Here is a 14010-nt window from a genome sequence, read left to right on the forward strand (position 1 = left end):
TTATAGCATACTGTTCTACTAAATTCTCCAATTAGAAGGTTGTGAATCAACACATCATGCAAATGCAGTGTTTTTCAGGCTCTTTGACAGGTTTCACTAAGGTGTGAAGTCTTTGGTTGCATATTTGCGAAGGGAGGCTGCGTCATAATAAAGCAACCCATTGGTGTGATTCTAGTTAGCATAGTGAAAAACTCTCTAGCAGGTTGAAATAACTTACATGTAATTCCTGTACAGTGACTTTCATGTATTCTTCATTGAAATATGTTTTGAACAGGGCCTTGGGGTCGCACACCAGTAATTTGCCTCTTATGTGAATCCTAGTGTTGGCAGTCATCCAGTACCAGAGAATTCTTCAATGCCCATGTACAGAGATTTACTCCTTAGTGGCCTTTGTATATCTTTACCCTTCAAATGTGTTTTGAATGTGGTATCAGGAGTATCAGGCACCAGAAATGTCTGTTTGGTAAACAAATACCACCTGTTACCAGTAGTACTACAATATGCCCATATACAGAGCCTTTGTTTATCTTAATAACCATTGTAATACGTGTTCAGCAGGGCATCAGGGACACACACTGAAAAACAGTAACTTTTCTAGGGTACTACCGGGCGACACCCAGTACTAGCAGAATTCTGATGCTCATATACAGAGATTCACGTGCACACTAGTGAAGCACCAGCTGCTTGAGTTCAAGCCAGAGGGCTCCACTGCAGCATCCCTCATTGTCCATTGTGTAACTTCGATATGTGAAAGGCACTTGAAGTAGGCAGCTACAGATCCATACCTTCACATGTGAGTAGTTCATGAAGTACTTTCATAGTAGCTTTCCCTTTACTATTTAGCCATGACATGTACTAAAAATAGTAGTATGTTTATCCAGTATACAATATTACTCAAGCATTTCTCTCTTTTTTTTTTTGTTTCTTCTTGGCTTGCTTCCCCGTGAACACGAGCTGTTGAAATTCAGCTGTTGCTCTCTGCTACCAGCTGTGATGTACCTCTTGTTCTGCAGGCCCTGTGAAGAGATTCTTCTATGGGTTGCCTCAAGAGGTGTCGGAGTCCTATGATGCATTACACATTGTTGCATTTCCTTGGCGCAGCCATGAAGTTCAACGGGGCTCCCAAGCGATATGTGCCTCTGCCGCAGAGCCAGAGCGACGACGAAGTCGTGAGACTAGAGGAACGGCAGGCACAGCGTCGCAACCACACGGTCACCGCTTCTAGTGTTGCGGCGACAGCAAATGGTCGCTCTGGCGCGGCTCCTGGACCCTCTGCAGGCGCAGCGCACATAGCCATGACGCGTCTGGAGGCCAAGCATGCTGATGTGAGCGTGTGTTTGTGCCATGCGCCTGATATCCAGGAGTGTTTTTGGTGGTCATCATGTGGCACACTTGACTGGTTTATTTAGAGGGCTGCGAAAGCACTCAGATGGTCATGTAAAAAGGATAATGAAGCTGCATTACAGAGACAAATGACCTCAGTGTCATTATTCCAGCTTTGTTTACATTGTAGAAGCATTCCTGCGATCACGACAAAGCTGAGCCACCTTGTTAAACGACCTTTGAAGCTTATTAAGAGCACTCGGAAATAACCAGCCGAATGGGCCTTCGGCATCTTTGTCACCGTCTTTGTGTTTTTGTTCTTTGCTCTGCACGTCAGGGCGCATTAAAAGTAATGCAAACAAGCTAGCCCCACTTATTGCTTTGCCATCTGAGAGAGAGCCAAGATGAGTCAACTTACATAACATCTGGCTTTTTGGTGCACAGCATGGCACGTCTAGGTTTGCAGCAATGATACAGCTGGAAAACCTTAATTGTTCGACTGCCGCTTGTGAGTTTTGAAACAATTTGTTCATGAGATCCTATGCTTATTTACTGGCCTCAGACTCGGAATATGTATACCTTTCCAGGTGCTGAATAATTCTGCCTATTGGAAGTGTCTCGTACTTTTCAATGAGTTTTGTAGCGTGAAATAGTGTGGTGCATTATGAGAACTCAGTCAAATATTTTGTGTGCTTGGAGAACGCGCACAACACTCTGCTTCATACTTAGCTGGCGACACTGTGGAAGCTACGCAAGTACCAGTGTGGTCACACAAAAAAAAAACACACATTGCATGCGTTTTGCAGTATGGTCGTTTTTGATCTGCAACGCTTTCTAAGGAATGACCGCTTCGTTTGTTACGACTACAAGTTTCGGAGTGAGACTTCATCGAATCATGGGTTATTTTTGCACTTTTGCAGGTTTAATGTGTGATGTATGTACTATGTCTTGGTCACGAGCATAAACGGTGCACTGTTGCTGCTAGGGACAGAAACATATCAGTTCGCTTGTTTGTTGGCAAATGAATTCATCATATCTGCAATGCCTTTTGTGAAATAATTGCATCATATTTCGCAATGCAAAACTATGAGACTTTAATTTACATTGAATTACGTTATGCATACCTGTATCTTTCTTTCTTGTACGGTGCACTACTTTTCTGCTTGCGTATGCAAGCAGTGAGAAATGCCTCTCTAGCTTTCGTAGCATCGACTGCTGTGTATGAAATAGCGACTAGATAATTCTTGATTACAGTAACAGCTTGAAGGTAGCACTTGCCTAAAAGAAAGGAAGGGTCTAAAGCACGGTGGAAATCAGTGCGGCATTTTTATACCTTTCTCTGTTCTGTCTGATCTGTTTGCTGTTACATTAGGAATCATTTTGTACAAGCTAACCCAGACCAGCACCTTGATCTATAGATCCGCCTGATGTAAATCATAGCAGTCAAAAAGAATGGAAGGATATAACCGACTGCATGACCACCAGCTCATGTTGATAATAGACACTTAGGCATCTCATTTACTAATGTTCTTGTTAAATTAGTTAGCTTCTGTTAAATAATTAATTAATGTGGACTTTGGTATATTCAATCATTTTGCATCAGGAGTCCAATCGGAAATATCTTAAGGTGCATGCAACACTCCTGAAATGTCATCTTCTTCTTCGATAATTCTGATATAATTCTGACTTTGAGACAGTTATGTTGGGGTGTACAATTAATTGCATGCGTAATACATGAGGAGGTGATATGCTGAAAGAATGTAAGTTGGGGCAAGTCGGTATGCCATTTTAGCCTTGTCTTCATCTTTATATGCCTTGTCTACACCTTTTATACTGTCATTGTGTTTTCTTGTGCGCTGAAAAGTTAAGAAGTGACATCTGACATGTTTCTTTATTTTTTTTCACTTAATGATAACTATGATAGATGGGCACTTAATTTGTTTCTCCGAGAACATAATTAACCCCACAAAGCCCAACGTATGTTTCTTTTTGCTATGCTGAGTTGGGCACTTCAAAGTTATGTTTTGAACCTAGCCCATAGTACATTTTTTAATATGATGAAGCAATTTTTCAGTTGTGTATAGTTCAGCTAACCGGTTGCTAATTAGTTACTGTACTACATAAATTTTATGCAATTAACATTTAATTTTTTGTACAAGTTTACTGTCCATGACCGGAAATTTGTAATTTTTTCTTTATGTAAAATGGCGTTTGGGCTTCGTGGGGTTCTTTAAAGACAATAACCCGGTTTTCTGGTGCTAAGTGCGAAGGTCGCAAGTTTGGTTCCCAGTGGTGGCATAATTATTCCAATGAGGAAGAGGCGGGGTTGAATGCAAAAAAAAAAAAAAACGAAAAAAAAACCGCACTCATATACCCAATCTTTAAGTAGGCAACGGAGAAACCCCCAGGTTGTCAACATTTATCTGGGGCTCTCCACAATGGCTTATCGCATAGCGCTGTATTGCTCTGGGATCTTAAGTGTCATAATTCAGTCAGTCATAAAGTAAACAGGTCAGTCAGCCAGTTAACCAAGAACATCATATACCATGTGTCACTCTGGAACTTTGGTATTGATGTGAGAGCTGCCCCTAGCAGCCCAAATGGGAACCCAGTGCCACTGCATCAGTGTGAGATCACAAATTTAAAAGCATTGTCTCGTGTGTCTGGGGCGCAGCGGTGCAGTAAAAGTTATTGAATCTTTTAAGTTCAGTCATTGGCTCATTTAGAACCGAATTTAGTCCACATTTACTGATAAAGAATTAAGTATGCCTGAGCAGGTGCTCTCAAAACCCTTTGGTGCCATAGCGAGCCGGTCCAGAAACTTCTTCATGGTGGTGTCATGACCTGTCTTTTGTTTTTGTTTTTTGCTGGCTTTCTGGCTTATCAAGCCTGCTGTCATGGTAAGAGTGGGTGTTTTGGTATTGTAGGTGATTATATTACTGATGCAACTTAACTTGTTTTGCTTCTTTAGGGTCCCTCTAAAGGCACACTTATTGGGAACAGGTTGTAGCCTTAATGCTTGAATCCAGGTTTTTTAGGGTGTAGCCTTAGTAATGGCTGGCACGAGAAGATCCAACGAAATGCAACATAGCGCGAGAGTGCCACAACAGTGCAAAGAAAACGGTCTCACAGGATTTTTTGTTTGCCTTGCTTTGTTGTTTTAGTACAGCAAGCCCTTCTTGTAACGAAGTCATTAGGACAGGAAATTGATTTCATTATTGAGTAGTATTTTATTAGATGCAGAGGACCTAAAGAAGCACCATCGTAACGCGAGAACATGAAAAAAATTCTAACAAAGCGATATTTTGAATCAAGTGATTTTGTTATGAAGAAGTTTTACTCTACCTCCAAGGGTAGACTGCACTTGATGTGTTGTCCCGCTTCCTCAAATCTTCATCTGTCTCTGGGGGGGGGGGCCTGTCCCTTGCTGTGCATGTGCAGGCAGCTGGAGTCCCCGACTGGCACAGCGAAGGGACAGCGCCACTGTCGGCATGGCGCAAGTGCTGCCTGGCACTGAGCCTGGCATGCAGCGCCCTCTTTGTGCTTGGGCTCGGCTGGCTGCTGCCATGCCGCTACGGCAGCCTGCAACCGCTCGAGAGCGTGCCCAGCGTGCTGCAGCAGTGGACGCACCTCTACCAGGGGGTCGGTGAGTTTCACGCTTGGTTCAACTCACTTCTCTCCGACTTCCCGCCGTGAAGACGCCTCTGGAAAGTCAGTGAAGCGGGCTACGTCGTTGAGGCGGGTGAGACTGTCGGAAAGCGAAGACCAGGCGTGTCAGCCGTTTGCCATTCTGCTCTCCGATGGGTTGTGGGCAAATTCTCTGTATCATGTGCTGCCCTCGGTGTTCTTTTCATTGTTGCATGTAGCAAACAATGCTGTTTGAAAAGTACGCTTGAACAATATCGGTGAGAAAATTAGGGGAAACGTTTGCAACCATCAGCTGCTGCACGTCATTACGACAGCAAGCAGCTGCCTAGTACTGCTGAAATTCGGTTGCCTCAGTGCTGATTTATGACTGCCTCGTGCAGTGTGGCGCTGTTTGGCTAGCACATCACAAAAGCCAATTTCCAGCTCACAAAGCACTTGGTTTTCATCGGCACGGTCGTGATATCTGTATTGCACCATGGCTGCCACTTCAGCTGTTTGTGGGAAACATGGCCACCCCCACCTTTTATTTTCGTGCTATAAGCTGTGACTGCACTGCACTTGGCATATCTCTTGAACAGACTTCATTCAAAGATGATCTAATGAACTCTTTGTTGTGTTCTCAAGGAATTGAGACTTATTGTCCTAGTTACTGGGTCTGCAGTGATGTATTGAATGAAAAAAATAAGAGAAAATTGTATCGGTGCTCCTGTAAGAGGTGTGGGGCCATTTAGTGGAAAGCTGTTCCGTATTCTATATGGCAGTGGAGCTGGTTGTAGTGTTGTGCTACCCGCTGTGAGCAAGGGAGCTTTGACAAAGGGTGTCATGCAACCATTAATTGCAAGGTTGGCACATATGCCATGCATGACAACATCGAAAACCAAGAGAAGTGTATAGAGCAGTTCCTGTTGTGATAAAGAATGTTGCTTGTATCTCAACGCAGCGCTGACATCCAATGTGGAGGCCTCGTTTGAGGACGACGTCGAGCGCGAGTGCACAGTGCACCTGGGGTTCCGGCAGTACTCTGAGCACAACGAAACGTCCACGGTTGGTGTGATGGCTCTCAACGGCATGACGGGGGCCACCATGTGGAAACAGGAGCTGTATGCGGCCGCGGTGCGTCAGCAGTGCCTCCTGGATGTCTGCTTCGTGCTGGGCGATGGCTCCAACTCGCTCCTGGCTGCTCTCAACAAGTCCAGCGGTCAGTATGTGCCGAGTTTAATTTTAGTGCTGCAGCCAAACATGGTTATGACGAAATTGCATGTGACACAAGAATACCTTCATTATGCCCAGTATTCATTATAAGCATGTACACTGATAAAAATGATCATGATTGGGCCTCTGCGGAAGAAACACAAGCAGGACACCTTTGGCGGGCCAGTGGGGCCTCGCCTGCGGAATTTGCCTGCTGCATGTGCGAGTGAAAGCATGCGAGGGTGAGCTGGTAATCGTGGCTCAATCTCGTGCTCACAGGTGAGGGAAGTGAGGAGGAAGCAGATCGTCGTGTGTCACATGCAAGGATCCGGGGCGAGGGTAGGGAGGGGAAGTTTGTGTTACACCGGGCAACCCGGGCGCCCGCTCGCCCGCCTGCACCCGCCCAGGCCTCTGTCTATTGAAAGCCATTTGTGACATGGACAGAGACCAACTGCGTGCTGTTTTCGCTGCTTAGTTTGTGTTGATGTGAGACGCAGCACAACGCTTCATTAGCTCACTGCTGCTGCTGCGCTTCCTCATTCCAGCATTTTGACAGCAAGTTTCCGCAGTCATCGAGTGAGGTGTGTACATGTTTGTCTGTGCACGTGACAGCATGCTTGTTAATTTAGTTAGTATGCCTGTTAGCCCACCACCACGAACAGCAGTAAAACAAATTGAAAAGTGCGGCGCCAGCCATCTGGGCAGTGGGCTTGCGTCTCGACGAGCTCATTGCGTGCCCACGCCACTTGAGTAATGGCCCCTGATGGCTGACACAGAGCGGGCTCTTGCATGCAAGTAGAGTAAATACGCAGCTGGCATTGTTAACCTCTACAGAGCTCAGGGAACAGAGAAAACCACCGGCACTACAGTAGCGGTCGCACTTGATGATGACGAGGGGCCATGAGCCCCCTTCGCATTGCGTTTTCTTGGAACCACCGCAGGCGTTCTCTTTGCACGCGGCAAGTGAGTGGGCATGAACGGATTCGCAAGTTGAGGTTCCACTGATTAGGTAAACAGGCTAGTACAGTACCCCTAAAGGGCGGCAAATGACCCCGTTGCACATCTGACTTCCTCACCAGTGCTCCGCTGGGTGGCCTTAGAATATGCATGGTTCAGGTCTTGACACGGGTAGTGTGGATTGTGCGGCGCCAACCGAATGCGTGGTCACCATTGCTTTCTATGGATGCACCACCATGCGCGGACTGGCGTGTGCTTTCTTAAGAGCCACATGAGAGTGTATCGGTTTTGTGTTGGACCTGAGGCACTGAAAGAATGTTTCCTTCGTCATACGGTCCAGGCATGTGGCCGACATTGGCTGGTGGACAGTTATGCCATGCACCTCACTGACAGTTTGACTCTCAAACAAGTGGTTGCTTATGGCACCGCGTGGCCTTCAGCTGCTGGGAATCTGGTCACGTCGTGCACGCGTTGGTGGACTGGTGCCATTATTCTAACCTTTCGTTGCATTTAGGTTTTGCACATGTGTTTAATTTAACAGCTGACAGTTACACCAGCTGCGCTGGCGTGCTGTTTCTTGGAACTTCCGACAAATATGTGTAGCGTGATCCTCACGCCTTTGTTGTATATTGTGTATCTTGAATGAGGATTGTATGCTGCGAACTGTACTAAAAAAATGTGCTGAGATGGTTGGTTGTTTGACTGGCCCATCATGCATGGAAGTTCTAACAAGCACAAGGATTGGTGAATGGATTGTCTAGTCAGAAAATAAAGCAACAATGATTCATCAGTGAGCATTTTAGGCTGAGCATTAGGCCTGGAAAATGCAGCTGTAATGTTCCGATCGAGTTGTAGGCTTGACTTCAGGTGCTAAGCACCATTGGCTCAGCCAAGATAAGGTCGCCCTATTTTTAACTCTTTGTAACCAATGTACCGTTGAAACCATGCAATCTTGTAACCAAGCTTTGTAAATTATTTGTAAATACAAATTTTATTCCTTCATACATCTGCGTCTGCGCTCTTCGAACCTGAGTCACCCATTAGGCCACCTGTGCAGACCGTCTCTGACACTGATAGGGGGGTGACAACAAAAAATCACATTTAATGGTGCAGCCGCCAGGATAGGTTCGGAGGACAAGCTAAAGGCTAGCAAGGCAGCTACGCATCTGGCAGAGTTGCATCCCAAAGTCTGGCAGCAACGCCAGTGTCTGCAATTGACACAAACCTTGGAGGAGGAAGCCCAGCAGTGAGACCACGAAACGTGACGCACCTCATTGAGTAAGATGGTGATGGCGAGGCACCAACTAAGCCCTGTCAAAGAAGTGGCTCGACCGAGAGTGACGCCAAAACACCTGGACCCTTAACTACCAGCGATCCACGGCTGAAACCTGAGTTACCTTTCCTCATACTGTTCAGTCTCAGCAGAGTGTGGAACTAATCATCATGCAGAATGACACGCAGGATGAGGATGGTCAGAGTGAGAGCAGTAGTGGTGATAGTGAAAATGAGCCCCTTCTGTCTGAGTGAATAGTGGAGTATAAACTACGAATGGCTCAGGAACATCGCCAAAGCTTGCCCTTGAAGTGGAGCTCGCCAGGGCACATACAGCATCATGAGCGAGTGGTCGGGACAGAATGGGCAGAGCACTTGAGTACGACAAAAACACGGAATGGCACAAGCATTCAAAAGTCTTAGTCGGTGCTTTCCCCAAATTTCCCACAGACACCGAGGTTCCCATATGGTTCGAATCTATAGAGCACATGTCGGAGGCCTACAAGGTGCCGCTAAGCTGTTCGAGTCGGGTAGCCTTTCCACTCGTAGCGGAGCGCATTGAATACTTGTCAACACGTTTGACTCCTGCCCCACACCATGACTATGAAGCATTACAGGAGGTCGTCCTTGATGAGCTTAAGTTGTCTCCCCTTGAATACCAGAAAACGTTTTTCTGGGGTGTGGAAGTGGAAGATCGAGATGTGGAAGTGTTTCACGACTTGTCTTGCCAGCTACCTAAATATTTATGTGGCATGTAGGGACGTGTCAAGCTTTGTGGAGCTGCTAGAACTCTTGATGGTTGTTGTCGGAGGGGGTGCTCAAGTACCTGAGGCTCTGTGAGCGTGCAGGGTGGCACAAGGCCTCGGGAATCGCTAGACTTTTACAAACTTTTGAAGACGCTCATGGCCGCGCAAACTTACCTAAGGGGCAACCATGGGATGCCAGCCATAAGGCCCCGGAAAAAGCAACTGAGAACCACAACAGCGGTGGTTTAGGATTGCATGAAGGACAGAAAATGAAACCGAAGTCCCCATACCCACCCACAGGGTTGCAGAGGCCAACAGTCTGCTTTGAGTGTGGGTTGTCCGGGCTTATTAGGCCAAATTGTCGGCACATCCACGAAAGGCTGGCACAGACGGCCACCGAGCAGGCGCAGCCAGAGAGGCTCGTCGCTCATGTCTCACTAGGTAACACATCCGTGGGTGACCGCTTGTTGTGTGTCGCTGTCAGTTGTAGGGTCAGGACCATGGAGGCAATAGTGGATATGGGAGCAGAGATAACGGTAGTTTATGAAAGTGCTGTACTAGAGGAATTAGCATGGTTGCATGGCAGCATAAGCCTCCACGCTACATTTGGTGAACGTGTCGAGGTGAAACTAGTAGAGCTACCGATGACACTAAAACACGCCCAGCTGGTGTTTGCCAAAGTGGAGGAGGTGACACCGGTATTGTGTGCACCCACTGATAGGCTGAGCGCGAGCACGGACTGCCTGCTTTCAGCAGAAGATTGGAGTGCTCTCCAGCAGGGTCAGGATGAGTTTTGCGAGCCACCCACAAATAAACCCCGCTGAGCAGCAATGAAGAGCTTATTACAGCCATAGGACTAAAGGAGGAACGGGTGATTCCTGGACAGCCGATTACCGGCACGAGAAGTGCCGACACGTCATGCCCGAACGAGAAAAGGGCAGAAGGAGAATCTCCCAGTAGCTCCGATACAGTGAGGGTTGATGTCGAGATGCTACATGAGGAACAAAAGAGTGAAGAGACTCTCAGCAGGGCCTGGGAAAATGCGGAGGAAGGAAGGGGCAGCATAGTCTTGATTGATGGGCTCCTCCTCGTATTGGGAGAGCTGGTAAAACAGCTAGTGTTACCAATGACACGGTGGGCTGAGGTACTCAATCTCGCCCTGAAGTCATGCTGAGGCGGACACCTTGGTTATCGCAAGACAAGAGCAAGAATTAAGCTTAGATTTTTTTTGGCCAGGCTTGGAAAAAAGGGGTTCAGCTATACTGCAACAGTTGCCCCGCATGTCAAATCAGGGCAGACAAAAGGCATTCAGACCAAGTGTCCATCACACCTCTAGTGAGGTATAGGGCCGATCGATTCCCCGACCTGTCGCGGTCATTGCTACCCTTTGTGCATCATAGATCTTTGCATCAGCTGGCTTGAGGTCACGTGCCTCACCTCATTAACAGCTAAGTCAACCTGTGACGCACTGCTAGAAGTTTTCAGTAGTGCTGGTATACCAGAGGTAGGTAGTTTGTTACGATTTCAGAATAAACTTTACCGCCACAGTCACCCATGAATTTGTCACTAGCCTCAGCTGTTTGCACCGCTTTTCCACACCTGACCACCTGATGGAGCAGTGGAACAGGGTGTTCAAAGATATGCTGTTTTACGTGATAAGCAAACAGGGGAGGCAGTGGGATAAATGGGTGCCCTTCCTGTTGTGGGCCTGCAGAGAGGTCCCGCACGATACTATGGGTGTGTCCCCATTCTGTGTGATGTATGGCAGAGGACCAGTTGGCGCCCACTCGCCATATTAAAACGAACATGGTCAGGAGACCAGGAGGTGCCCGTCGGTCGCAGATAGACCCTTGCAGTACATGCAAAAACTGAAAAAGCAGTTAGAGATAGCAGCTCAAGCAGCTGACTTGACTACAACTGACCAGCAAAGGGCATACACCAGTCAGTATAATTTGTGCATAAAAGAAAAGGCATTTCAGCAAGGGGACCAGGTGGTTGTGTTGGATAATAACTGCCTCAGTAAGATGTACTCAAAATGGCCAGGACCATGCACAATCCACGAGAAATACAAACAGCACTCTTATTACATTGAAACCCTGGAAGGAAGGTGCATGCTCGTTCACGTAAACTGCTTGAGGCCGTACACAGCTTGCGTAGCTAGCATAGGTGTTATATTCCATGACGACCACGGGTTTGGCCAGGTGGAGTGCACGCTGTGTCCAGGCAATGTTCTCAGCAGTACGGCCCTTCTTCCCGCAGACTGTATATCAGGTTTGGAACTACCGGAGGGAGCGTTAGTTAACGAAGTGTTTCAGACACATACTGCCTTGTTTACTGCCAAAATTGGGATGGCGCGATTGAGCGAGCACTGCATAAAACTGATAGAAGGGGCCACGCCAAAGTGTTGCCAGCCCTATCGCATTCCGGTAGCCTTGAAGAGTGAGGTCTCCAAACAAATATTGTAATGACTAAAGTTAGGACTGATCTATAGGTGTGAAAGGTGCTATAGGTGCTCATCCGTTATTGTGCGTCCCCCAGAAAGACGGCACAGTGAGACTTTGTATCCATTATAGAAGCTTAAACGCGTTGACCGAGCCAGATGCATTTCCTATGGGATTCCCACAGGATTTCATTATGAACGTTGGGCAAGCTTGTCATATAACCGTCATTGATCTCTGTCGTGGTTATTGGCAGGCGCCCTTAACAGACAACTAGCAGCGGGCGGTGGCATTCGTGTCACACTTGAGTCAGTTTGCTTTTAGGGTGATGCCATTCGGCGTCAGGAGCGCTGAAGCTAGCTTCCAGAGGAGCATGAATTGGCTGCTGGCACCACACGAGGATTATGCCTGTGCGTATTTGGATGACATCGCTGTTTTCAGCAGGTCGATACAGGAGCATATTCGACACCTTCGCGCTGTTTTCTTGGCTCTGACATCAGTGGGATTGGTAGCAAACCTTGAAAAGTGCCAGGTGGCCCGTGGATCTATCCGCTATCGCGGATACATGGTAGGCTCCAGTGAGCATGGTCCGGATCCTACTAAGCTCACAGCCATCAAGGGACTACAGGTGCCGCATACTAAGAAGGAACTAAGGAGCGTCCTTCGCCTTTGTGGTTATTACAGGGGATGCATTTAAAATTCCGTGGAAATCGCAAAGCCACTAACGCAGCTGACTGCTAAGCACATTCCCAATCGCATCTCGTGGGCTCCTGAGGCCAACGGGGGCGTTCGAAGGTCTCAAAAGTGCTCTGTGCAATGCCGTCGAGTTAGCGACTCCATGCTCAAGCAAACCATTTTGCCTATTCACCGATGCCTCTGCAATTGCTGTAGGTGCATGTCTACTCGTATGACCGACAATGGCACGGAGTGCCCCGTCGCTTTATCCAACACACCGCTTCACGCCCACTCAGATGCGGTGGTCTGCGATTGAATGTGAAGCATTTCGCATCATTTAGGGCCTCAAGAAGTTCGATACTCCGGTATTTGGCGGGAAAATATTTGTAGTAGCCGACCATAACCCACTATGTACCTCACACATTCCACGCCACAGGGAGCAAAACTGACACGTTGAGCTTTAGCGCTGCAGCGCTATGATGTAGTGGTGTGACATAGAAAGGCGATCGCACATGCTAACGCCGATGCACTTTCGCACCTGACGCACCATTGCTGGGGGAGGATGTAGAAGACAAGGGACCCGCAGTGACGCACAGTGGAGGCAAGGGAACAAGTGTGGTGTGATGTGATATAACTGGAATAACCATGCGGAGGACGCTGGACAGTGAACCCGTGTGTCCGTATTTTCTGTGTGGACATTGTGCTTTTAGTCCATTAATTTCGTTGAGTGCCGTCTTGTAAGCTGCATGATGTACGTCTTCTTTTTCCTTCCAACACTTCAGCCTGACAATGCCCTTCTGACTCAGCTTGTAGAATGCTCCATACTAGTTTCATGGAATGATCCCTGTTGCCTCAGGGAAGCGTTTACCTTTTGTTTTATTTGTGTGTTCTCTTTGCTTGGAGTTGGCCCTTTCTATAGCGCGACTCAACGGACACACAGACAATATTGCTGCTTGCCGCGAGTGCTTTCTCTGTGTTTTGGTTGTACCCTGTTTTACCATTGTGATTATTCATGTGCTCGCATGTTCTGCAGAACATGCGACATACATTGTGCATGGTAAAATGTTTGCATTTAGTTTTGTTGTCCCAATAAGCCAGCCAGCGCTGTGGATTGTTCTTGATTCCTTACTGCTGTAGGTGTCTCATGGCTCACACATTCTGGTTGCTCCGTGTAAGAATGAGAGCATTGTTATAACGTGATATCTATAGTTGAATGGTAATTTGCTTCTCTTTTTTGTGTGTGTGTTCGGCTGGGCATATTTACAAGGTCACATGCAGCCAGAATTTTCTTTTTTTTTCTTGTTTCTGCTTCGACAACACTGTAAGTTGTCTCATCTTGCATGGCGGGTGTAAGCCCACCACCATGAACGGCAGTAAAACAAACTGAAAAGTGCGGCGCGGGCCATCTAGGCAATGGGCTTGCGTCTCAATGAGCTCCGACGCCACTTGACTAATGGCTGTCCACGGCTGACACTGAGTGGGATCTTGGTCGCAAGTAGAGTAAACATGCAGCTGGCACTCCTAACTAACGCAAAGCTCGGGGAGTAGAGAAAACCACCGTCGCCACAGTATTGGTTGCACTTGACAGTGACGAGGGGTCTGGAACTCCCTTCGCGGTGTGCTTTCTTGGAACCGCCGCAGGCGTTCTCCTTGCATGCGACAAGCGGTTGGGCGTCAGCAGATTCGCAAGTTGAGGTTCCACGATTAGTTGATTAGCCTCTCCTAAAGGGCAACAAATGAGGCCATTACGCATCTGACTT

The 14010-nt window shown here is 47.4% G+C and overlaps 1 protein-coding gene across 3 annotated transcripts in view; it reads left to right on the top strand.

The window, feature by feature from the left end:
• The window catches only part of LOC126529311 (uncharacterized), a 47247-nt gene that overhangs the window by 7504 nt on the left and 25733 nt on the right, over positions 1-14010 (top strand). For all 3 annotated transcript variants that reach the window (XM_055069769.2, XM_050176912.3, XM_050176915.3), the window contains exons 2-4: positions 1102-1325; positions 4765-4969; positions 5912-6169. In XM_055069769.2, the coding sequence (XP_054925744.1) occupies positions 1104-1325; positions 4765-4969; positions 5912-6169 (685 nt within the window). In that variant the 5' untranslated portion in view covers positions 1102-1103. The remainder of the gene's footprint in view (positions 1-1101; positions 1326-4764; positions 4970-5911; positions 6170-14010) is intronic.

This window comes from Dermacentor andersoni, chromosome 8 (genome assembly GCF_023375885.2).
Source record: "Dermacentor andersoni chromosome 8, qqDerAnde1_hic_scaffold, whole genome shotgun sequence".
NCBI lineage: Eukaryota > Metazoa > Arthropoda > Arachnida > Ixodida > Ixodidae > Dermacentor > Dermacentor andersoni.